Source organism: Ischnura elegans, chromosome 8, assembly GCF_921293095.1.
Source record: "Ischnura elegans chromosome 8, ioIscEleg1.1, whole genome shotgun sequence".
Classification (NCBI taxonomy): Eukaryota; Metazoa; Arthropoda; class Insecta; order Odonata; family Coenagrionidae; genus Ischnura; species Ischnura elegans.
This window is the reverse complement of record NC_060253.1, coordinates 582,822-609,111: the sequence shown is the minus strand read 5'-3', so window position 1 is coordinate 609,111 and position 26,290 is coordinate 582,822. Positions and strand designations below refer to the sequence as shown.

The 26,290-nt window shown below is 38.3% G+C and overlaps 1 protein-coding gene across 2 annotated transcripts in view; it reads left to right on the top strand.

Annotated features, from left to right (window-relative positions):
• The window catches only part of LOC124163318 (protein TANC2), a 529,785-nt gene that overhangs the window by 468,568 nt on the left and 34,927 nt on the right, over positions 1 to 26,290 (top strand). For both annotated transcript variants that reach the window (XM_046540135.1, XM_046540134.1), the window contains 2 exons: positions 20,227 to 20,426; positions 23,849 to 24,018. In XM_046540135.1, the coding sequence (XP_046396091.1) occupies positions 20,227 to 20,426; positions 23,849 to 24,018 (370 nt within the window). The remainder of the gene's footprint in view (positions 1 to 20,226; positions 20,427 to 23,848; positions 24,019 to 26,290) is intronic.

The following is a 26,290-nucleotide window of genomic DNA, read 5'->3' as shown; positions in this document are numbered from 1 at the left end:
TTTCAGTGAATCTTTTAGCCAATTTTCTCCAATGACTGATGTACTGATTAAACATTTGAAAACTCGACAAAACTGATATTGTCGGCATGATGTACATATTTGCAAAATTATCCAAAAACTTCCACCATGTACCAAACATATTGATTCAGACTAGTTATGCTGTTTTATGCTTTCTTTGGCATTAAAAAAATGCAAGAATGGGAATAAAATTACCGAAACTGGATGAATTAATAATTTATAAAATTGAAAATCCCCCGTTTCTTTCTCTAAATATGTTGATACTCAACTAGATTGTGCCTGATAATATCTCTTTACCCATGTAACTTCATTAAATACCACAGAAACAAAAGAAAAACTGTAAATATGAACGATTGTTAGACCTCAGTGGGTTTATTTAACACCTTCGTATACAACGAGCGTGCGATTTAGTGAGTAGTTTCCGAGGTAATATTTATTAGCATTTATTAGTATTGATTAAAGCATGGGCTATAGAAACAGGATTTATTTGCCGGACAAATTACACACACATACTTTGCACACCACGACGCTAGGGAAGTGACGCCAAAAAAAAAGAAGGCACTAAAGTAAGATTTCACTTTTTCCCGGCGTATGATGGCGGTGAATTCTTCTCGGGTTTCCATCCGGGTGAGCTCCATCTCCATCGCTGCCGACGTTTCGATAGAATCCTTTTCTATCGTCATCAGGGCCGATGATGCCAGTAGGAAAGTGCCAGGTTTATATATCCTCGGTCGTTATGTTGGGTCGTTCTGATTGGCGGAGAAAGAGTGCGCTTTTCCCGCCACTTTCAAAATCGGGTTCCATGCCTTACTTAAGTTGAAACCCTCGTCTCTGTTGAAGTTTTTCTTGGAGAGTCGTATTTCAATTGCCTCCTTGGTGAGACGATCCCAGTAGCCGCTGGAGTGGCAGAGCATTTTGGTGTTTTCCCAGCGAATCGCGTGGTCGAGATTGATGGCGTGCTCCATCAATCTCGACCACGCGATTCGCTGGGAAAACACCAAAATGCTCTGCCACTCCAGCGGCTACTGGGATCGTCTCACCAAGGAGGCAATTGAAATACGACTCTCCAAGAAAAACTTCAACAGAGACGAGGGTTTCAACTTAAGTAAGGCATGGAACCCGATTTTGAAAGTGGCGGGAAAAGCGCACTCTTTCTCCGCCAATCAGAACGACCCAACATAACGACCGAGGATATATAAACCTGGCACTTTCCTACTGGCATCATCGGCCCTGATGACGATAGAAAAGGATTCTATCGAAACGTCGGCAGCGATGGAGATGGAGCTCACCCGGATGGAAACCCGAGAAGAATTCACCGCCAAGGCACTAAAGGCTATACACAAATGCCATCTGGCGAGTAAAATGTATAAAAACAAAAGAATACAAAAAAACACAAGCACCAATATTCAAAAACACAATGCCAACACTCCCCCTTTTTGTATATTGGTACAACTTTTGTTAACATGTCAGTAGCATTTTCAACAGACGGAATATATTTAAAAAGAACATTACCTTTTTCAACCTCATCTCGCAGGAAATGATAGGTAATATCTACAGGCTTTGTTCTGTTAGAAAAACCTTTATTAGAAGCAAGCTTAATGGCACCTTGATTATCAACAGAGATTTCACATGGCCTTCGCACTAAATGGTCTTGCTTTACTTCACTAAGGAAACTGTGAAGCCACTTCACTTCCTTCACAGCTTCAGACATGGTAATGTATTCTGCTTCCGTAGTGGAGGTTGCCACAACTCTTTGTTTTCGCGCTTGCCAAGTTTTCGCACCCCCCCTGCCAAAGTAATGATGAAACCACTAAATGATTTCCTATCACCTAAATCACCACCCCAATCAGCATCAGCATACACCCTCACCGGTTCACCTGTTACCTTATATTCAAGCCTGGCACTTTCAGTTTTTTTTCAGATAACGTAACATGTGCTTAACATCTATCCAATTTAAATCAGTTACTCTATTACAATACTGACTCTGACGACACACAGAAAAAGCAAGGTCAGGGGCCTTATTCACGAAGGCCTCGATTTTGTCGAATCCTCGAAAATGTTGAGGCGGCGACGTTCAAGCCTCGACGTTTCCGTAAGTTGCAATTCACGAAGCTTATTGTCGCCGTTTCGAGGCTGCGCCAGACGGAAAAAATATCGAGGCGACGTAGGCCTCGACAATTATTCCGAGTCTTGTTGATCCTCGATTTACAAGGAGTGCAACTGCAGCTGGCATATTTAGAAGTTCATAGTTCAATATTTGACGTACGTGCGACGGTGATCACGGTCTTATTTCATATATTTAAGAAGGCAAAATAGGTATAATGATACGTATAGTTGTATAATTTTATAATATGATTATTCCAAAAACCGAAGTTTCATACGGTTGTTTTGTGAGCTATCACCTGTGAACTAGCCTTTCAGTTATTTTCTGTGAAGAATCGTGATTAAATATTCGCCACCACGAGTCACAATAGAACTATATTTTTATAGCGGATTTCACAGCCCCTAAATTTTTGGAGATAGGCAATACTCATGAATTCCCGGGAACTGATTTTGGGTTGTGTTCGCTCGTGTTGATTTTGTGATTATTATTAGGGGTCGTGTTCTTCATTCTGTTGTATGTTAGCTCTGTTTTCTGCTGTCGGTGGTCGATGTAGCTATGCTGGAAAAGAGGAAAATCTCTGTAGTACAATTCTCTCTACTCAATTGCTTATTACTAGCGAGCTACTCAATTGAGGCTTATTTTTTTACCAATAAGCTTGCTCGCCAACATCGGAGCAACTTTTCGATGTAAATGAATGTGTTTGTATTTAACAGTGCGTGGTTATTCTCTTCGAACTTCATCATTTATAGAGTACCGAGTACGTTATACGTATATATGGGTAGTATGATACTACAATTTTACATATTGTGTTCATAATATTCGTTCATGATATTGTGCATAGCCTTTCAATTCATTGGCTTCATTGGTACTATCTTGTGATACCGTGTGGACTATAAATTATTGTTTTCATTGTGTATCAATTTCCTGATGTTGCATTTTTTATGACCGTGTACCATATCATAAATCCTATAGTGTTAATTATGTTTCACTGATACTTTCCTAAGCTATTAAGGGACGATCATTGTGAGATATATTTGCGTCACTCATAGGCATTGCTAAGGCTTTATATAAATTTTGCTGGAGTGTTATTGATAAGGATACCCTTGCATACTCAAGAGGTTTTCACTAAAGATTAAGATTTGCAAGATTTGAGAGTAAGTACCACTCTTTTGAATGATGAAACAGAAATCATTGTACAGTATGAATGTTTGCACAGGTTTTTAATTAATATTTTATTTGATAAGAATGTAATCAATGCACTCGGTGCATATAACATGTAAATATGAGCTTAGTTTTGAATGATATATGATCTGAATTATCATTAGAATCAGAACTTAGATTTAGTACGAGGAAAAACAAAGACATTGAAGCACTATGTAATTGTAAGAGGGATAGGCTGCAGGATGCATAAATAGGCAAGTAAGAATATTGTTCGGGTGACATCATGTAATATAAGTGATGGTTTTATTTATTTTTTAATGCTTAGCTGATAAATTGATACTCAATTATGAATAATAAGTTTTTATTCTAAATGATAAGTGTTCTAGCATGACATGCATATTGATAATATTTTCATGCTCCTATCTATTGCAAACTTATGAGAAGGCTGAAAGTAATGATGATGTATTCAAAGTTGATTAAGCATTTATAACCACCCTTCATGAACTTCTATAGCAAATAATGGGTGATGATATCGCCCTAATTTGGCTACGGAAGGGAAGAAATTTAAGGAATAGAGGGGGATATGTACCTTTTGAAATGCCTGATGAAGCTTTGATGGGGATGTATATACTATCAAAGAAATTTTAAGCATCTTTTTAATTTCTGAAGCAACTACATTTTTTAATTTAAGCAAATCAATTTTCTTTATGAAGTAGGTACTTTGCACTCTCCACTTTCATGGCCATGGGTCATATCAAAAGTCAGCTGGCAGTGACAGTAATTTAGGTTTGAGCCAAAGTTCAATAAGATGCTTTATGGATGAGTTGACTGAAGCTATTAACTCCTTTAATATGGTTGCCAATTGGTTACCTTTCCTAGCTAGGGAGAGCAGAGAAAAGAAGGGAGATGTGTCAAGAGTTAGTTCAAATACTTTGTTGATCTTGTAAAAATTATTTAATGAGCAAATTTACCAGGATCGTTGTGCCAGTGTAAAGTCATATGAGATACATGTTTTTAAAGTGTAAGGAGATAGAAAATGCTGTTAAAGCATGTTTGTGTAATTTATGTGGAGTAGATTAATGTTGTCTCATAAAATTTGCCTGTAACAATTCATACTTTGAAAATTATGTTAGTTCCTTCATCTAGATTTGAAAAAAAGATATAACACCATGATAAATTTTGTGTAGGTACCACAATTATTTTACAGGAATTACAGAGAATCTAGGTTCCCTGGAGTAGTTGGCTTTGTTGATGGAACTCATGTTTCTATAAGGGCTCCTTCTACATACCAACACATATGTGTAAATAGAAGGGAAGGGTATGCCCATTCAATAAATAACCCGATTGAAAACATTTAGTTAATCTTTGTATGCCCAGATCATTATGTACTGGATTAATTCATTATATAGATAATTTTTTCACCAACTTGAATAAAATTAGTGTTCACCTTTCTATAAATATGTGATAGTGACCTCATGATACTAAATTGTGTCTCAAGATTCTCTTGAAGCTCTCATGATTCATATGTCTGGGGCCATAGTGAAGCTCACGATGAAATGAGAAGGGTATTGGAAAGCGGTGTTAGGTCAGAACATGTAATTGAGTAAGTCTTGATTATAAATTATTATTTCAACCAATTCTTACATAAAAATAATAGAATGATATAGTTCTAACAGTACTATGGACAGACAACTATTACATTTCTGCTTTCAGTACAGCCTTTTGTAAAGGTTAAAGTTAATTTTGCATCACAAACACAAAGCTCGATCCACTGTTGAGAGGTGAATTGGAGCAATTCAAAATTGCTTTAGATGTCTTTTAAAACACCATCTTTTGCACTATAGCTCTACTTTAAGGCTGATAGAATAATAACAGCATGTTGCATACCTACTACGTAACATGTGTGTGAGAGGAGGGGTACCTCTCCCTCAGCATATACAGGAACATGATAAACCCCTCCCTGCTCCAAACCCCCCTATTATCCAAGAAAGAGAGTTAATTCATGAGGCACAACGGGTGAGAAGGAATAATACTACGGATTGTTAGTTAGACCATACTTAATAATATTTACAAGGGATATTAATTAATTGTTCATGCGTTGCAATTACATCATTTTCTTTTGGAAAATAAACGCATATAAGAAAATTACAATAAAGTTTATTTCGTGAAATCATGAGCCTGATGTCTCTATAGCCATTAAAATATACCATTATGTGATAATGAAAACTTACCAAAGGTTAAAAAAAAAAAGGCTTTTGAGAAATGCATGCGATTTACAGGTATGCTAATGAAGTCATAAAACTAATAGAATAGTCATACCAGGGTAAGGTGTTATCATTATTATTAGTTCATTAAGAGACTATCTTTTTGCAGAAATTGGGATTGGTATTGTCAACAACACAACATTTGCATATAGAATATTTTATTGAAGCAAATGATATACATATATACAAATGAATTCATTTTTGCCCTCCTCTGGCTATGTATGTGACAAAAAATCAATAATTTAACCTTTTATGATTAAAAGATGAATGTAAATGTCAATGTTATGATATGAATTTATAATGATATTATTTAAACAATCTTCTACACTCATTTATCTTATTTCCACATGCAGGTAAATTAATTATTTATAGTTCACTCAGTTAATCTCATCAATTAAAGTTGAAAACTCTGAGGGTCCCTCAGAAGAACAGCATACTTCTTTACTCGCCAAAGCTAGGAGCAATTTGTGATGAAGAATCATATTTTATGCCTAATTACTACTTGATCTGGGCTTGACTATCTGTGTTTGTAGAGAAGTACCTGTCCCAGCACAAGCGAAGAAAGATGGTCCCTTCCCACTTGCCCACTAGGGGTGGAAGTATGGTGGGCTAGGGGTATCATATACAACCTCCCACACCAAGGCCTCAGTTAAATATTTCACTGTCCTTGGAATCTCTCTTCCCTGTTGATGATTTTATTGATATTCTGCATTCCACCCTGCTCCCAGCATAATCTTTTACCTAGGAATGCTTTAAAATATTGATTTTAATGGGAACAAAATTTGCTGGAGGAATTTCATTTCATTTTTCATGAGGTTGGATGCATTACATTTAATATTGAATTAAAATCCCACACTTTTCACTGGCATCCTATACTATGTGGCAGGCCATCATAATATGTACTGATATTTCTTTCATAGTGTCTGCCAAACTAGTTACAGCTGTAACCTTTGCCTTGCTCTGCTATGCCCTTTCTTTTGATGTCATACCCATTATAATTGGAAAATCATCTGCAAAAGTAATAGCCTTGTTCTATAATAATCTGAAGTTTTTCATGTAATTATTACCCCCAGTGCCTTAAAAAAAGGTTATAACGTCATGTATTTTCTAATATCTCAATCATGGATTGTTCTTGGATTATGCCTTGATACAAGAATACATAATAATATTAACTAATGATTGTTCATGAGTTGTAAGGCAACATGACAATAATTCTATTGCAATAGCAGCCAAGTAATTAGAGATATTTTTGTCCCCTATTTACCTATTATATCTGTAATTAATATTTCCTACAATGTGTAGATACCCTATTGGAAATTTCTTATAAGTCTTACAGAAATTCTTATTTCATTTCATTTCATTTCATATACTTCATTTGGAAAAAATTAGGTATAATGCTAACTTTGTACTCTCAGGAGGGATGTAAATCTCATGTAGCTTTTTATAGAAGTTTGCACAAGTGTTTTAAGCATGATGATATGATATTTATAATAAATATTTCCATGAGAAAATTTCTAATAAATAACATTTTGTAATTGATACTTTTGATAAGAAATTTTCTTATAAGAAAAATTCTTATAAGAAATTTTCTTATAAGAAAAATGCCCAATTTCTGATAGGAAATTTTCTTATAAGAAATTTCCAATAGGGTAGCTGCTTCCTTTCTCTGGCCCTTATATGGCACTTGGAGGATTTGGGTAAGGAAGGGCTGCAGGGGAATGATTCTCTTCTGCTGGGAACGTTTTTAAGGTTGAAGCCAATGGTTATATTTCAATGTGCTTGGTAATTGTATTTGCAACTGCTAATACGTATATGGCTTTGGATAAATTCAAAATTTACAGGGATTTGGAATAGAAGTTGGTGGGATTCTGTTGAAACCACAAATATTTTAAAGGAGTTAATTGGAACTGCCACTGGGTGCTCCCATATGAGGCATCTCCCTCTGCTAATTCTAGATGTGCCATTAGGAGACTCATACTCTTGTCACTCGACTCTCACCGAGTAAAATGTAAAAGTGCGCATCAATTAATGTGCATTTAATTCATGTTTAGCTAATTTTAGTTCTAATGAACTAGTTTGTAACTATTATATGATATCGCTACGTCTTATTCTGTATAATATATTGGTAATTAGGTCCACATATTTACCTAAAACCTTGTTGAAGAACTTATTCTATTACTTTGCATTTGAGGAAAATCGTTGATGCTTACAATATACAAAGTTACGGTAAAGTTTGCAAAGATTATCAAGCATTGGGGTGAGAATGTTGAATAACACTCATCATTTTCTTATATAAGAAAAAATGTACGTCAATACTAGTTTATAATAACTACCCCAATTATTATATTTGAAACAATCAACCATTCATCCCAAATCTATGAAAATGTGTTTCAATTGGTTTCCCTAATCATTGAATATCAGCGGAAAGACATTCAGACTTACTCCTCTTTTCGGAATCCAATTGAAGTTCGAGCGAGAAGTCTTGGGAAAAAGAAGAGCATCGAATATCAATCCCTCGATAATCCATGACGTCACAAGCGTGAATTTAGCCCAACTTTTAAATTCATCGAGTCCTCGATTTTCGCTTCGTGAATAGCACGGAACGCGATTTCCTGATCCTCGACATTGTCGCCTCGACGGCTTATCATTGTTGAGGCGACATTTCCGATTTGTTCCTGAATAAGGCCCCTGGTCTAGTGCCTGTTGACAAATACAGCAAGTTACCAATGGCCTTTCGATAAACTCTCTCACTAAAGGGTTTTTTCTTCATTTCCACTATCACACTTTAAACCCAATGGAGTAGAAAGACCCTGTGCTTCCTCCGCATACCAAAAGATTGTAAAACCTGTTTGGCATACAGACTTTGATCCATGAACACAGAACCATCAGTTGAATAAACAATTTTATAGGATAAGAAATGACACAATGGTCCCAAATCACACACATTCATAATTCTAGACAACCTTTCCTTAAAATCATCAATTTCACTCCTCACACCCCACAGAGCCAAGTCATCAACATACACTGCAACAATCAATTGCCCATTTGTATTACAGTACACACATGGTTCTGATAAACACTGAAAAAGACCAAACTTCTTCAATTCATTATTAAGCATATCATGCCAATTTCTGGCAGATTGGTGCAAACCATACAAACTCTTTTTCAATTTACATACATAATGTTCACCATCCTTCAATTTATCCTCAAAACCCTCAGGTTGCTCTAGATATATATCACCTTGTACTGGTGCATGTAAATATGCAGTTTTGATGTCTACATGATCTGCTTCCCAACCCTTTTCAACACCAACTGCAATGAGAACTCTTGAGTGCCTTCTCAGGGAAAAATTTTTGCTTTGCAACAGCTTTGGAACCCTTTTGAAACTGCTTTGGAACACCAAAATCTGCATTGGAACTGCTGTGAAACTCATTTCCACTCATTTGTACCAAAAATTAGAAATATGAAGACGTTTGTAAGTCATTTGTGATCCCTTTTCGAACTCCTTTGTACAGAGTGTTCGTGTGGAACTGCTTTCTGCACATTTGGAACTCCTTTTGAACGATTCGGCAGGATTTCCAGACGTCATCATTCGTATTGTAACTGCTGTGTACGGAGAAGATTCATTTGGAACTCCTTTTGAATGAGACAACAGGATTTCCGGACGTCATCATTCGTATTGCAACTGTTGTGTACTGAGAAGATTCATGAGTAACGGCTTTCCATACGTTTGCAATTCTTGTTGAACGATTCAATAGGATTTCCAGACGTCATAATTCGTATTGTAACTGCTGTATACGGCGACGATTCATGTGTTACTGCTTTCCATACGTTTGAAATTCTTTGTGAACAAATCCATGCAATTTATAGAGGTCATCGTTTGTTTTGGAACTGTCTTCTACGTGCCAACATACCATGGCCAGGTTCAGTCTGATACGTTTGGTCGAGAAAACGAAAATTCTTTTATATCTTATATATAAAAATGAATCGCAAAATGTGTTGGTAAGCGCATAACTCAACAACGCCTGGACCAATTTGGCCAATTCTTTTTTTAAAATGTTCGTTGAAGTCCAAGGATGGTTCTTACGGCGAGAAAAAATCGAATAATTGCCGGGAAAACCCTAAAAACAGCCCTTTTCTTTTTCACATACAAACGTTTTCTAACTAAAACGTAGAATCAATTTGAGCTTTATTGCTATTATATAAAGTTCATATTAAATTACAAGCACTCACTGTTATCTAAGAAATGTAGGTGTGTTCCTAACGTCAAAAAGTAAATTTGCACTTTCTTACCGCTATACGAAGTTCAAATTCAATCATATCTATCAAAACAGTGTGCGTGTGTGCGTTGGAGCACAGAATACGTCGTTGGAGGATTTAATGTCGCGTTCCGAAACTAAAAAAAAAGTGATCGCGGACCCGACCAAATTGAATAGTCACAAAATATAATAATAACAACTTGGTTGGCTTCGCGATATTATTTCTTTTGTTTTACTTTCGGCAGGCGACAAAAAAATAAAACATTGGTATGGCTTTAAAGGCTTTGACTTCAAGTCATATCAGATTAAAAAAAAAAAAAAACAAATTAAAAAAACAACTGTCAATGTCGATTTGCCGCCTTTGCCGGTGTTGTTTTTCTTGGATTTTCTGTTATACTCTACTGAGTGTGCTTTTGTTTTGTTTGCAGTATTTTGATATCTACCTATGAAAAAAAAGTTATTGCATGTGACACAATATTTTAATAATGCCTCCTATAAGACGAGGCAATTTAAGTAGAAGAACACGAAATGCTACAAACCAAGCTAATTACCGATCTAATCGTACTGCACAAGAACGTGACGACCGAAATGAACATGAAAGAATTAGTATATCACAAACACGTGAAGTGCGAGCACGACTTTCAACTAATAATCGCGCAAATTTGAATCGAGCTGCTTTCAGTTACGATGTGTCAATTGACTACAGTAACTACCAATGTGTTGTTATTGGTTCTATGAACTCGGTTTGCTCACATTGTAAAGCATTAAAATACAAAAACGAAGCCAATGGATTGTGTTGCGCAAATGGTAAAGTGAAATTAATACCATTGAATCCACCACCAGAGCCATTGTACTCATTGGTTTCAGGAATAGGAACAGATTCCATACACTTTTTGAAAAATATCCAACAATATAACAATTGCTTTCAAATGACTTCATTTGGGGCAACAAATGTGGTTCGGGAAAATTTTATGCCAACTTTCAAGGTATGTATTAAAGCAGTTAATCATAATTATTTTAGCGAACAATATTTTCTGATATATAATTTCCAGTGCGGCTTTCTTTTGCTATGACCATAAACAAGTCCCAGGGGCAATCATTAAGTGTTTGTGGTATTAATTTGGAAAACCCATGTTTCTCACATGGTCAATTGTATGTTGCCTGTTCCCGTATTGGAAAACCATCAGATTTGTTTGTCTATACGCCAGGTAATCAAACAAAAAACGTCGTTTATCACAAAGCACTACAATGAAAATAGAACTGATTTTTTTTGTTAATAATTATGATTTACATGATTAAAATTACTTACTTTTAAATGCTTATAGTGTTTTATTTAATTATTTTTCATTCACACCGAATTATTACCAGGGTGACGGTTCTGTTCAGGATAATTTTTTGCAAAGAATATAAAAAAGGTAGGAACAAAACACTGCCACATTACAAATTTTTTTGACAGGACGAAGTCTGTCGGGTCAGCTAGTATGCAATAAAAATGCATAAGTGGTTTAAGAAATAATCGCAAGTCAGTTAATAGAAATGGAACTCCCAAATATTCACTCGAATGAGTTTAAAAATAATTCTATTTTCCTTGTTGCTTTAATCGTATTTTTGGTCCAATTTGAAATGCGACAAGATTATCTTCACTAAGTACTGAGAATCTTGGTTGTATAATAAAGGGATTCAATAACAACTTCATAGCGCTCGTGTTTCTTTGCGTTTCCAAGTATATTATTATTGTAAAAACATCAATGTCTATGCTTTCAAAGTATACTTCGCACATATAAATATTGAATTTTCAGCATTTTTGCAACCTTTTTTTTCATTGCTTTCGAACTTTAATATTACCAGAAAAGTAGTATTTTGCACCGATTAATGTACATAAAACATACCGATGTATTGTCTTTGTGATCCCTAGGAAATGGTTTATGTCCATATTTGGATCCGTATTTTATAGGACTGAATTTTTTCGCCATGAATCCCTCCTTCGAAAATATATTTCAATGTCGAGGTAGACAAGTTCGATTACCTGGAAAGGCCTTTTAACGCATTTTCCATTGAATTTTCAGATATTTAACATGACGGTTTTCAAGAAAAAATATCCAGAAACGAAGGCATTTCACTCAAAAATGGACGCTGAATGATCCACATCAACATTGTAAGACCGGAATTAAGCTCTCGATAAGGACTTTCTTGACCACCAAAGTCACTTACCCCTCACTCCGCTATGTGAAAATATGAAACTTGTATTAAGCTTGTCGAGCTTGAAGGTCCTTTGCTTATGACTAATGCTTTGGAAAGCAATGGAGCTATTGCGAAATGATGGCACTGCCGCACTTCAATTCGCAATATTCATCTTGCATAAATTTCCGAAACATACTAAAATAAACTTCAAGAATATTGAATACGCCATCTTGAACTGCTACAAAGCAGGTGGCATGGTGTACAAATGAGTTCCAAATGGGTGTCCCACTGGTACAAATTAGTTTCAAAACGGATGAACCAGTGGTACAAACGAGTTCCAAATTTAAATCCAAATGAGTTCTAAAGGTTGAAAATTAGTTCCATAGCAGTTTCCAATGGAAATCCAAAGCAGTTCCAAAATGTGTTACAAATGAGTTGATGACATGGTAGGATGCTATGACGTCATGAACTGCTGTGTAGGTACCGTGTTTCAATTCCTCAGTAGTTCGAAAGCACATACAAATCAGTGGTACAAAGCAGATAGATGACAGTTCCAAATGACTTACACAGCAGACATTTTTCCCTGAGTTTGTACTCATTACTGGACTGAAAGTTTCTGAATAGTCGAGACCAGGGACCTCTTTAAACCTTGTGCCACAAGTCTAGCTTTGGAACGCTTTATTTTACCCTTCACATCAAGCTTGACAGAGAAAACCCACTTCCTGGATCCAATTACATCCCTGTCTAGTGGTCTCTCGACTAAATCCCAACAACCATTCGACATCAAGCTCTTCATCTCCTCATCCATGGCCCCTCGCCAACATTTTGAAAATTGCCCAGTTAAAGCTTCCCTAGCACTTTTGGGGAGCTCAAAATCAAGCACATAACCACATTACATTGATCACACTGGTTGCAATTTCTATGTCTCCTAACCCTTGTACTCCTCCTAGGTTGAATTACATCAACTTCCTGATTGTCATTACCTTCGTTTTCATCCCCTATATGGTCAACCAAACCCTCAACATCTCCATCCTGCCCTCCTTCATCAACCATCTCGTCAACAAAATTCAATGAGATCCTATCTCCTTTGTCCAACCCTTCTTTCATATGATGACTTTCCTTGAAAGGAAACACATCCTCAACAAATGTCACATCCCTACTGATCAAAATCTTTCCCCTTTTTAGGCTCCACAAGCGGTACCCCTTAATGCCCTCTGGATACCCCATGAATACACATTCCTCTCCTCTGGGGTTTAACTTCCCATCTTTAACAGCAACCCAAGCCTGACACCCAAATACCTTAAGACTATCATGATCCTCTGGAGTCAGATCTCTCCCTTCCCACAGTTCGTACGGCACCTGGAAATTAATGGCCTTCGATGGACATCTATTACGTATGTGACTACGTAGATTTCCGCGGTGTTCAGGTTCCAGTTTCTCCATATTTCCGGTGCAACCGCGTCGGTTTGTTGGTGATGACAACAGTTTCGCTGGCACTGCTGCCAGCGTCTTCAGGTCGAAGATGATGCCGGTCCACGATTTTCGTCCTCCTTATATAGGGGGTCAGTCCCGCCAGTTGTGGCTGCCGCTCTCTTATTGGTCCGCCTAATGAGCCTCCTCCAATGGGCATCCAGATGGTAGCCGTCGTCTCTGTTAAAATTGTCCGTCCGGGCTATCTCAATGGATTCGCGGATGAGTCTGGGAAAATATCTGCCTTCTTTCACTATTACCTTGGCGTCGTCAAACTTAATGTCATGTCCCGGGGTCCAGGCGTGCTCCGATATGGCAGACAGCTGGAATTGCCTGTTTTTCGTTGCCCTTCGGTGCTCTTGCATCCGTATCTTGAGTGAACGGCAAGTCTCACCGATACATCGCCGATAAAGCATACATCGGTGAGACTTGCCGTTCACTCAAGATACGGATGCAAGAGCACCGAAGGGCAACGAAAAACAGGCAATTCCAGCTGTCTGCCATATCGGAGCACGCCTGGACCCCGGGACATGACATTAAGTTTGACGACGCCAAGGTAATAGTGAAAGAAGGCAGATATTTTCCCAGACTCATCCGCGAATCCATTGAGATAGCCCGGACGGACAATTTTAACAGAGACGACGGCTACCATCTGGATGCCCATTGGAGGAGGCTCATTAGGCGGACCAATAAGAGAGCGGCAGCCACAACTGGCGGGACTGACCCCCTATATAAGGAGGACGAAAATCGTGGACCGGCATCATCTTCGACCTGAAGACGCTGGCAGCAGTGCCAGCGAAACTGTTGTCATCACCAACAAACCGACGCGGTTGCACCGGAAATATGGAGAAACTGGAATCTATTACGTATGTAGGCCGCTGTGTTCAATGCCTCGGCCCAAAACCTGTGCGGAACCTTAGATTCGGCTAGCATGCAACGTACCATATTGAAGAGTTAAATTCATGCGCTCAGCCTTACCATTTTGCTCTGCGGTTCCGGGAACCGTCAATCTCCTAACAATCCCACAGTTGTCGAGGTGACTCTGAAACTGGCTAGAGATATACTCCCCACCATTATCACTTTGAAGGCACTTGATTTGTTTTCCCTTTTGTTGCTCAACCTGCTTTTGTAACTTAACAAACTCATCAAACACCTCAGATTTCATCTTGAGCATCCTGACAAAGACATAATTAGTACATTCATCAATGAAAGTCACAGCATATTGAGAGCCACCATCATATGTAGGGACAATTTTTCCAACAACATCACTATGGATAACATCAAGAATACCCTTTGTTTCCCTGGTAACCACCTGCTTTGGAAAGCTTTCCTGGTCAATTTACCTTCCAGGCAAACATCACAAGCTTTAACATTTCTGTTAGATATCTCAAGGCTCTTAATGTTGGTGATGGCTTCATTGTGAGTATGCCCAAACCTTCTGTGCCACAATGTCAAATCAGAAGCCTTAGCAGTGCATCCCAATTGGGGATTTTCCACTATGCATTCATTTACTTTTATGGCATACATACCAGCCTGGAAATATGCGACCATTAATAAATTGTTGCTTTTATGAACTCTCATGCAACCATCTTCAATTACAATGCTACACCCTTTCTCCTCAAGCCTTCTACATGACAAAAGATTGAAAGCTAACCCTGGTACATACAATGCTTTGGTCAGCGTTACTTTACAACCACCATGTTTTGCATTTAGTGTCAATGGTATGTCTCCATACCCAAGAATATCTAATTTTGTCCCATCACCAATGCGAACATACCCACAATTTTTGTTCACAAAATTGACAAAATAACCTTTGTGTGGACTCATGTGACTGGAAGCTCCAGAGTCCAAGTACCAATCACTTACGGCTGCGCTGCTTCCTTCTGAAGCACACAATGCTACTGACTCCTCACACACAACACTAGCATTTCTGCTTTCCCTTTCATTCACCGCTTCACTTGCCCTCTGTTGGGCCTTAAAGTGATTCCTACAGTACCCTGATATGTGACCCAGCTTGCCTCTAACATAACACGTAATCATCTTCCGTTCCTCGTTCTTCCCTCCGCTGGCAGCGAAATGACCAGGTTGCTTCTGCCCACCAACTCTCTGTACAGGAAGAGCTCTCTCTGGGTCTCGAGACTTTTCTTCGTACTCCTTTTCCCTCATCGGCCGTTTCTCCTCCAGCAGCAGTCTGGGTTTGAGGAGCCTCGTAGATAGCATGGACTCGTCCTTCTCCAAGCTCCGGACCAAGCCTTCATAAGTGCTGAGAGGCAAACCCAGCAATAGAAAGGCTCCCAAGGCACGATCGTTGAACTCCAATAAACCCGCCTTCGATATTTGGCGATGCAACCCCAGGATTTTGAAAATGTACTCCTGCATTGTTACATTTTCCTCCTTCCGCGTCGTAACCATTTCCTTCAATAGCATTAGGGAATTCACTATTCCCATCTGGCAGTGCAAGCTCTCCAGTTCATACCAAATTTCTCTTGCAAATTCTAGTTCCCCAATATCATCAAGGTAGCAATCAGCCATGGCAGTAATGAGGAACGATCTTGCACGGTCGTTCTCCTTCTTTTGAGTCGCACTCAAAAGAGATACATCGGTCACGTCCGGATATCCAGGGTCCACAGCATTCCAGCAACCTCTATTTTCCAACAAAGCCCTAGCCCTAGTACGCACCGATCACGCGTAATAATTTTCCCCCTTAAGCTTAATAATTGAAGCTTCATCCCTAACCCAGGGAGAACACTAAGGTCAAAAACACGTCTTCTAGACGTCATTTAGATGGTCGAAATAACGTCTTAATCCCAGGTCAAAAAAACCTATTTCCTTCCCTCCACCATGACCTATCCACGACGTCTTGTGGTTCGTCAAAAAGACGTCTTCTAGACGTCATTTAGATGGTCGAAATAACGTCTTAATCCCAGGTCAAAAAAACCTATTTCCTTCCCTCCACCATGACCTATCCACGACGTCTTGTGGTTCGTCAAAAAGACGTCTTATAGGCGTCATTTAGATGGTAAAAAACCTCTTTATCACAGGTCAATAAAACCTATTTCCTTCCCTCCACCATGACCTATCCACGACGTCTTGTGGTTCGTCAAAAAGGCATCTTTAAGGCGTAATTTAGATGGTCAAAAAACCTCTCGATCCCGGGATAACAATACCTTTTTCCTTCCCTCCACCATGACCCAATCGCGACCTTTTCTTTTTGATCAAAAATACGACATTTTGATGGTTAAAATATTTTGAAAAATGAACCAAGAAGACATATTTTCTTCCCTCCACCAAGATTCAAGGAAAACCTCTTAGGAGATAAAACATGAAATGAATGAAGTAATTTTTTAATTATATAACCAACAGAAAACTAAACAAAGATTAATGTCCGAGAAACGGAAGGTATAACAAAATGTAGAAAACTCCCACAGAGCACAAATATTGACAAAATGTCTATGTAATATCTTATACGTCTTATGCTAATATGTAGAATATATCTTTAATAACTTGAAGACACCTTCTAAACATAATGTAGATATCTTAGCTGTCTCAAAGGCATCTGCAGCATTATCAATGAATGCATTCATGTTGATTCAATGTCTTGCAGTATAGGCCTTGAAGTATTTTCAATGCAAGTTTTGCCAATGTATTTTAACGCCTTCATCAGGGCTATGAATAAATATGAGTACATAATTATGAAACATAAAAGTTTATGACGATATTATTCATAATATTAAAATAAAAAAAGAATTGTTGTTCATTAACAAAAAAGAAGAGACTAGAATTTTGATACATACCTGTTATTCCATTGAATTGGATTTGTTTATTGATGGTAACTAAGTTAATTCAGTACATAGTTACGTATCAATTTTGATTAAGTAAATAATTATAAATTTTGCTTAAATTGTTGATGACTGCTCTTTCCTTACAACTATTTTTGTTTTTCAAATATATATAATTTGTTTAAATAATCTTTTTGTCAAATTAATTACATAATCTAAAATATTGGTAATTTTGAAGTCCAATCAACAGCCATACTTTCATAAAATAGACATTCTATAGAATTTCTATTATTCTACTCTACTATTCTCTAGAACATACATAGCTATATATTTAGTAAAGACATTTAAAGAACGGTTTTCCCAACTTTAAATCGCTTTTATGAACATTTGCCAGAAAAGTTGCCAATGCATTTTGGTGCACGTGCGCACTATGACTTCATCTATCCATCCACCTTCAAAGGAAATAGGTATTATTGACCTGGGATTAATGCTTTTTTTGACCATCTAAAAGACGCCTTAAAAATCCCTTTTTGACCAACCAGAAGACGTAGTGATTAGGTCACGGTGGAGGGAAGGAAATAGGTTTTTTGACCTGGGATCGCAAGTTTTTATTGACCATCTAAATGACGTCTTTAAGACATCTTTTTGACCAACCAGAAGACGTCGTGATTAGGTCACGGTGGAGGGAAGGAAATAGGTTTTTTGACCTGGGATCGCAAGGTTTTTTCGACCATCTAAATGACGTCTTAAAGACATCTTTTTGACCAACCAGAAGACGTCGTGATTAGGTCACGGTGGAGGGAAGGAAATAGGTTTTATTGACCTGGTATTAAGACGTTTTTTTGACCATCTAAATGACGTCTTAAAGACATCTTTTTGACCAACCAGAAGACGTCGTGATTAGGTCACGGTGGAGGGAAGGAAATAGGTTTTATTGACCTGGTATTAAGACGTTTTTTTGACCATCTAAATGACGCCTAGAAGTCGTCTTTTTGACCTTGGTGTTCTCCCTTGGATAGCGGCAGTGGTTAACAATATTTGATTTTGAAAAAAAATGGCATATCAGGCCCTGATATAAGTTCGCAACTTTCCCTCACAGAGCAAATTTATAGGGAACTCGTATTATTAACCTGAGATCGAGAAGGTTTTCTCACCATCTAAATGACGTTTTTTTGACGTCTTTTTGACCTCTTTTGAAGACGTCTTATTCAACATTTTCTAGACCATTTCAAAATCAAACATAGACCACGTTAAGGATGAAGTAAATAAATTTGGAATTAACGAGTAATCTTCATGAAAATGGATTCCAGAATGTCCTAGAACTGCTAAGGGAAGCATTTAAAAAACTTTTTCTCACAATTTTTACGGGTCATTTTTTTTCTTTTCAATACCAAAGTAAAACCACTGTAGCGGCAGTGGTCAACAATATCTGATTTTGAAAAAAATAAGATCGAGACCCTGATATAAGCTGGCAACTTTCCCGCGAAGGGAAAATTTATAGGGAATATGCATTATTAATATGAGATCGAGAGGATTTTCTCACCATCTAAATGACGTTTTTTTGACGTCTTTTCGACCTCTTTTGAAGACGTTTTCCAGACCACTTCAAAACCAAACATAGACCACATTAATGATGAAGTAAATAAATTTGGAATTAACGAGTAATCTTCATGAAAATGGATTCCAGAATGTACTAGAACTGCTAAGCGACACATTTAAAAACTTTTGCTCATCATTTTTGCTGGTCATTTTTTTTCTTTTCAAAACCAAAGTAAAACCATTGACCATATCATGACCTATAAGACGTCTAGAAGACGTCTTATAGGTTATGATATGGTCAATGAACAGGGAGAACACCAAGACCTATAAGACGTCTAGAAGACGTCTTTTAGGTCTTGGTGTTCTCCCTGGGTAACTTCAGCCATTTCACAAACTTCTGTTTCCTCTAGCCCGCAAAAACTAATTAAGCACCGAATATACCAATGAAATAAAAAACGCGATCACCACTCACGCTCTTCGGCACTTAATATAACGCCCTGGGCCCCATAACCTATTGATTAAAACATGGGCTATAGAAACAGGATTTATTTGCCGTACAAATTACACACACATACTTTGCACACCACGACGCTAGGGAAGTGACGCCAAAAAAAAAAAGAAGGCGCCAAACTAAAGGCTATACACAAATGCCATCTGGCGAGTAAAATATATAAAAACAAAAGAATACAAAAAAACACAAGCACCAATATTCAAAAACACAATGCCAACAATTAGAACGAGCTTCTACTGTATGTACTAGCCATTCTATAGCAGACCGGGGATTGCTATCCTTCTAGAGCCAAACTTGGTAAACTTTCTCTAAATGAAGTATAAGCCTTAGCTGTCCTGCCAAGAAACCTGATATTTACTCATCCTCCAAAAACATTGTATTTGGTCTGCATTACCCCCAAAGAGCAAAGAAAATTTTTGTTGGGTAGCAAGGCCCCAGAATTCAAAGCCATCTCATTAACTGGTCTCCCCTATTTTCTCGCCACCTATTATTCTCCAGCAGGCAACAAACCCAAGTGTGGTTTAGCCTACAACAATAGTCAAAAAGCCTATGTGAGCCACGGCTCCACAAGTATGTGAGAAACAAACGCAAGAGCTCTTGCCCCGTGGCCTTCTCCTTTCTTAGAGTAGAAAAATTTCTGACATCAATCTATTAAGAAACCTAAAGGTGTACAAGGCATCAGTATAGTTATCCATGTGTAATTACAAGTATGTATATTGATATTCATTATCCATAAATAACTATGACTACAGGGAATAATGACCTCGTGGCATATATTTCACATATGTGATACGGTTAGTTTTCTCAAAAGAGAGTGCACCAGATGGAACATTAAATAAAATATTTCTGATCTCGTCACATAGTCGATAAACTAATCTTCTAATTTGCAAGCAAAGGATGTTCAAAGCACTAATTGTGACTTGTCTGTCTCTTCTCTCAGGAACCAGTGTTCACCTTGAGGACAAAGAGGGGCTGAGTGCCCTTGGTTGGGCCTGCCTCAACGGTCAGGTGGCGACAGCAAGAGTGCTGCTGGATGCTGGTGCACAGGTTCAGAGGGCGGACGCCTCGGGTAGAACGCCCCTCCATCTCGCTGCAGCCGCACCTTCAGCTAGCCAACAGTCATCCACTCCATTGGTCCAGGTATTTTAGCCTTTGTTTCTTCTTGTGAAATAAGTAAGCTGTTAGGCAAGATTTTTACACTTACATCTTTTAAATTGGGGAGCCTGTACAACAAGGCCTATTGGGATAGATGCAACCCGTGTGTAAGCAGGTAGCCATGAGGAAGGAAGGTCATGAATTGTGTGTCATGTTGGTAATGATTAAGTGAACAATGTCCAAGGCATTCTTCATCATCTTCCCCTCCATTTGTCTCTTGGGGCTTAGTTGGGTACTTGTGGGTGAGATTGTAGTTGTAATTCATCTCAATATGCCCTTATCTTTTTATTTATTTTTATTATTATTGATGGCAGTGATGCATTGACAGGATGCATATTTGATGGGATGGATAGTAACTAGGGATGGGCCGAATAGCAGATTTCTCGAACTCGAATATTTAATCATTGCTCGAATACTTCGAATACTTCAATTGTACTAAGGATATTAAACATATATTTTTCTTCTATTTCACTTGATGAATTTATAAATAATATGGTATACATTGGAACCTCTATCTATCATTTTTCCGGGGGATGGATGAAAAAAAAACGACGAATGGGGGAAAACGATCAATAAGGGTATGTTTGGCTTGGTTGCCTATGTCCCAGGAAACACTGGATTTTGGCGATTAATTATGATATTCATTGAGGGACTCAAACAAGATTTTAGCTGTATGTTCAAAGATTTTTGCGGCGCTTATCAGTTGATCTCTGCCTTCTCTTCAGGTGTTCACCACATCCGTCGGCTTTTGGCGACAACAGTTTTGCTGACATTGCAGTCAGCACCTTCAGGTCAAAGGTCACCTTCGACCTGAAGGCATTGACTTCAATGTCAGCAAAACTGTTGTCGCCAAAAGCCAATGGATGTGGTGAAAACCCGTAGATAATGCAAATATTTTAGCTGATTACAGGAATATTAGTACTTTATGGGGCCTATTACGTAACTTTGACTCGGAGCTAGAGCTATCTGTAACTCTGCCCGGATTTGTTTTGATTTGTAGCTCCAACCCTATTACGTACCGGCAGGAGTTACGAGAAGTCTCCGAAAGAATGCGGAGCTACAGTGGCTATGGAAAATTAGGAAATCAAATCTCCAGAAATGAGTCAACCAATAGGAGCTTAGGTATCCGATAGTAAATGTTTCTGAGCAGACGGGTTTAACGTGTATATTGGAATAGAGTCCCAAACTTGTATTTCGTAAGTTAACGTGAAATAATTGATATAAACTACATTGTTGAAATGTTTATACTTTAAAGCTTATTCATATACAGTTATATGTCATCCATTGTATACAGTCATTCGTTTATCGTCGAATGCAAACCTATTTTCTGCCCATGTTGCTATTATGGCAGTGAATACAATTTTAGATACCGGCAAAGGTCGGAGAAAATGAGCAGGAAGCAGTGCGTGGTGCTCACTAATTTTATGAGTGACCACAGAAGCTTTGCCCTTGGCGTATTCCAAGAAATAAACGGGGAGGCAACAATGAATAAAATGTGGGGTGATAAACCTTAATATTTCATAGACAATTAACAAAAATGTGCTAGTGAGATTGACAGATGCCTACACAGAATGAAGATATAATTGCACACACACCGACACATTTTTTAATACCAATAATGAAAATAAAAATGCCTTATGATAACTCCAGCCCGATTTCCTTCGCTTCTCAACTGTCATTTGTTGATTTCTGCCGTCGGAAGGTCGGAATCTGAAGGATTTGGCAATGGATGGACCAATATGTCTCTGGGACCCACACTACACTCAGTAAGGAAGGAAACGCAGAATATCTCAGATGCAGAATAAGAAGATTCAACATTACACATGCCCATAGTGATATAATGAAAATTCTTCAATAATATTTATCTGTTTTTCCACGCCTAGTCCAGATATTCTGCGTTTCCTTAGTGTGGGTCCCAGAGACCGGCAGAGATATTGAAAAATGTCTTTCGACACTCTGAAAAACATTCGAAAATGGTCTTCATATAATTCGATCGGATAGTGGGAACCCCTTATTCGTCTCATTTCTAATGTCAGATGCCTCCTTCTTCTTACATACTCCGCAAACACCCTCATCATCCTTCCCCAAATATGTTTATTGGTCCATCCATTGCCAAATCCTTCAGATTCCGACCTTCCGACGGCAGAAATCAACAAATGACAGTTGAGAAGCGAAGGAAATCGGGCTGGAGTTATCATAAGGACGGGTCAGAAGCCTGCGTTATTCCAGCCTCGAGATAGCTCCAGTTCGCAACTCCTATCGGAGTTATTTTGACTACTGTAATTGCAAATTGAGCTATGGCAGCCATCATAACTCTTATAGCACCACAGCTCCGGAGTTATGACTTACGTAATAAGCCCCTATGGAAACACTTAGGTCATATTGTTGATTTGATTCATACATAACTCTTTCAAACATCCTAAAGGAACACGCCACCTTGCGAAAAAATGTTTGCACTTCACTTGGCATTTGCACTGCTATTATGGATTAGCGCTTAGATTACGGCTATCAGGTGAGATACCAAAGGATTTGGAGAGCAACATTATAATCCCTATTCCTAAGAAGAAAAGAGCGGAGAAGTGCGAAGATTTTAGGACCATAAGCCTTACTACACATGCATCAAAGATACTGACAAGGATCATCTATAGAAGAATAGAACGAAAAGCAGAAGAGTACTTGGATGAGGACCAATTTGGATTCAGAAAAAACAAAGGCACAAGGGAAGCAATATTGGCCCTAAGACTGCTCATAGAGAAGAGAATGGAAAAGAACAAGCCAACATTCGTTGCGTTTGTGGACTTAGAGAAAGCATTTGACAACATGGATTGGAGCACAATGCTTGGAATCCTTAAGGAAATGGGGTTCTTTATAATGACAGAAGAATCATCCACAGTTTATACAAAAACCAAGTAGCCGTGATAAAATCAGGGCCCAGCTGTGAAGTAGCAAGAATTAAGAAAGGAGTGTGACAAGGAATCGCCAATTTGGCGCCAAAAATGAACTATATAAGTCAGCAGAAATTGAATCCCGACATCGACCTGAAGACGCCGGTTGGAATACCGGAGAAACTGTCGTCATAAAGAAAAATCCACGCGGTGAAGCCCAGGAACATGGAGACATCATCGATTTGGATAATCATTTGCATGAACCGTCATGAAAAAACGTTAAATCGGGCAAAAAATCTTGTGCGGGAAAAAATTTTTACGACCATAAATGCAGAAAAACGCAAAATGCGGAAACACTAAATATGGATAATTTTTACATTGTCCTAATAGGGAATGAATCGGGACCCAAAAAATAAATGCTAAACGCGGAAAAATGTTTAATGCGAAGACGTTAAATCAGGATCCGACTGTATTTATAAAAAAGTGTCTGAGCTCACCCCAACTTATGACAATCGTTTTCAGCTTCTCCTGGAGCGTGGAGCTGTGCTGGAGGGTGTGGATGCAATGGGACTCCGGCCATTAGATCGTGCTGTTGGCACCCGAAACATATCAGGGGTGCACTGTTTCCTGCGTCGTGGGGCTCGCTTGGGCCCTGCCACCTGGGCCATGGCTGCTGGGAAACCTGATGTCACGTGAGTACATATTCACAGCCTCAGCTTTGAATAGTAATTTCGCAATGGAAAAACTGTGCCATGTATGAATAAGAATTTGCCGTGAAGGTATTATGTGCCCTTAAGTTTGGTAAATATGAAATAGGTACTACAGTGGACTATCGTTATTATGAATTTTACAGGACCGAAAAACCGGAGGTTCATAATAACGAAGTTTGTATGGACGTGTCTTTTAGGAATCGTTGAAAAAAAGTATTTAGTAAATGCGAGTAAATTGCGTGCAAATATATATATATAAACAGGAAAATTTGTTTCAGCTTCTCAATAGAAGAATGCGGCATGATGCAATCGAGGGTTGATATGTTCTCGAACACAGTAAGTCCTTGATATACGAACTAGATGCGTTCCAAGACCTTGTTCGTAAGTTGATAAACCTACAGTCCAGCCACTGAGAGTTGTCCAATGACAGGCAGAATAGTCTAACAAGGGGAGACCATGAACCTTGCACCTCCTTCTTCAATGCCGTATTTTTCATGGCCTTCGGAATGGTGAACACATCCCTGAGCTAGTAGTGGTTCCATTGAATGGGCCTTAGTTTGGCTGTAATTAATTAATTTTCATGCGGTACTTTTCACAAGCCGCTTATAGTTCCATAATATCGCTCCACTTAGCACACGGGTCAGGTGGGGTGATGGTAGCATTTAAGGCTACCACCCAGGAGACCAGGGTTCGGGGCTTCGTAAAGTCTAAATATTTTGTTGTCTTCATTGTGATCATACTGCATCAAGTTTTTCATTAATTTTAATTAGGGATGAGTCGATTCCACTTTTTTTCGATTCCGATTCCAATTCCGATTCCTTCAAATCGATTCCCGATTCTCGATTCTGATTCCATCGATTCTTGTTCCTTCTAACAGGTGGGATTTTGATTTATCTGTAGCATTACTGTCATTAAAATTTAAGAATTGAATAGAATAAAATAACTAGGGATGGATGGATTCAGGATTTTTGGAGCCTGATCTTTCGAATTGGATATTTTCGATTCCAAATGCATTTTCAAATTCCTGCCATTAATCAAAGTCATTATTCAAGTTTATTCTGGGTACATACAATTAATGGAATGCTTTTTAGATTTTCATACACATTTTAATATTTTTATAAATTAAAAATCTTTTTTATAGGCTTTCAAGTTGTTTTTTTAAAACATCTTTACATGCTCAGGACCTAAACTGTTATGCTTGGGTTTGGAAATGAAAATAGGAAAAATCTTAGGATGATCCACTGACCAGTGACCAGTGGCATAGCAAGAGGACCCCCCAAAATATAAAAACACAATTACTTTCCTTCATAAAAGGAAACAAAATATTTAAAAATCATGAATTTATAAAAATGAAAAATGAAAAAAATTAATCTTTGAAAAATGAAGTTTTTTCTATTATGAAGGGTGTTAAAATTAGTTTGAAACCCTCTCCTATGTACCCTGTTGCTTAAAAATTTTCCCCCTGGTTTTGGACTGGCGACCCCCTGCCATCGACTGAATTCAAATTTTCCTCACGCACGTTTCCCCCTAATTTTATTTTCTCATTGAATACCGACTTGTGTTTTACCCGAAAATGCTTCACTATGGTGAGGTGGATTTAGCACATCCTCGCGATAATTTATGCCACAGTGCACACACACGGCATTCATTGGTTCTCCTTATCTCAATGGAAATGTTTATACACAATGAAAGACATTTTTATCGGTGTATCATTAACGTCACGAGCGACGAGGTGCTCAACCGTTCAGCATGAGGGAGGGGTGGGCAGCAGAAGCGCGTAAAGGAGAGGTGGAGAGGAAGGAGCAGTTTTGTAGCCAGGAATTTCGTTCGGAGGGGGGGGGGGGGCAAAAACAGGGGGAAATATTTTAGAATAAAAAACCGGGCACTAAATATTAGGTTGTAAACTAATTTTAAAACTTTTTAAAATCGAAAAAAAACTTATTTTGCTAAAGAAAAATTTTGCAAATTCCTGAGTTTTCAACATTTTGTTTTCTTTTGTGAAGGACAATAATTGTGTTTTTATATTTCGGGGAGGGGGAGGGGTCCAGACCCTCCCCCGGGATACGCCACTGGGAAGGAGCGCGTAAAGGAGAGGTGGAGAGGAAGGAGCGCGCTCCCTCCGTATTTCAAACAACGAGACTACAAATGAGGGAGTCAAGGACGAACAAGTCAGATCTTGCTTCAGTGACGTCGTTGCCTTCAAAGTGAAGTCGGGCGCGCTATGTGATGTATGTAGTTGGCGTTTCCAATCCGT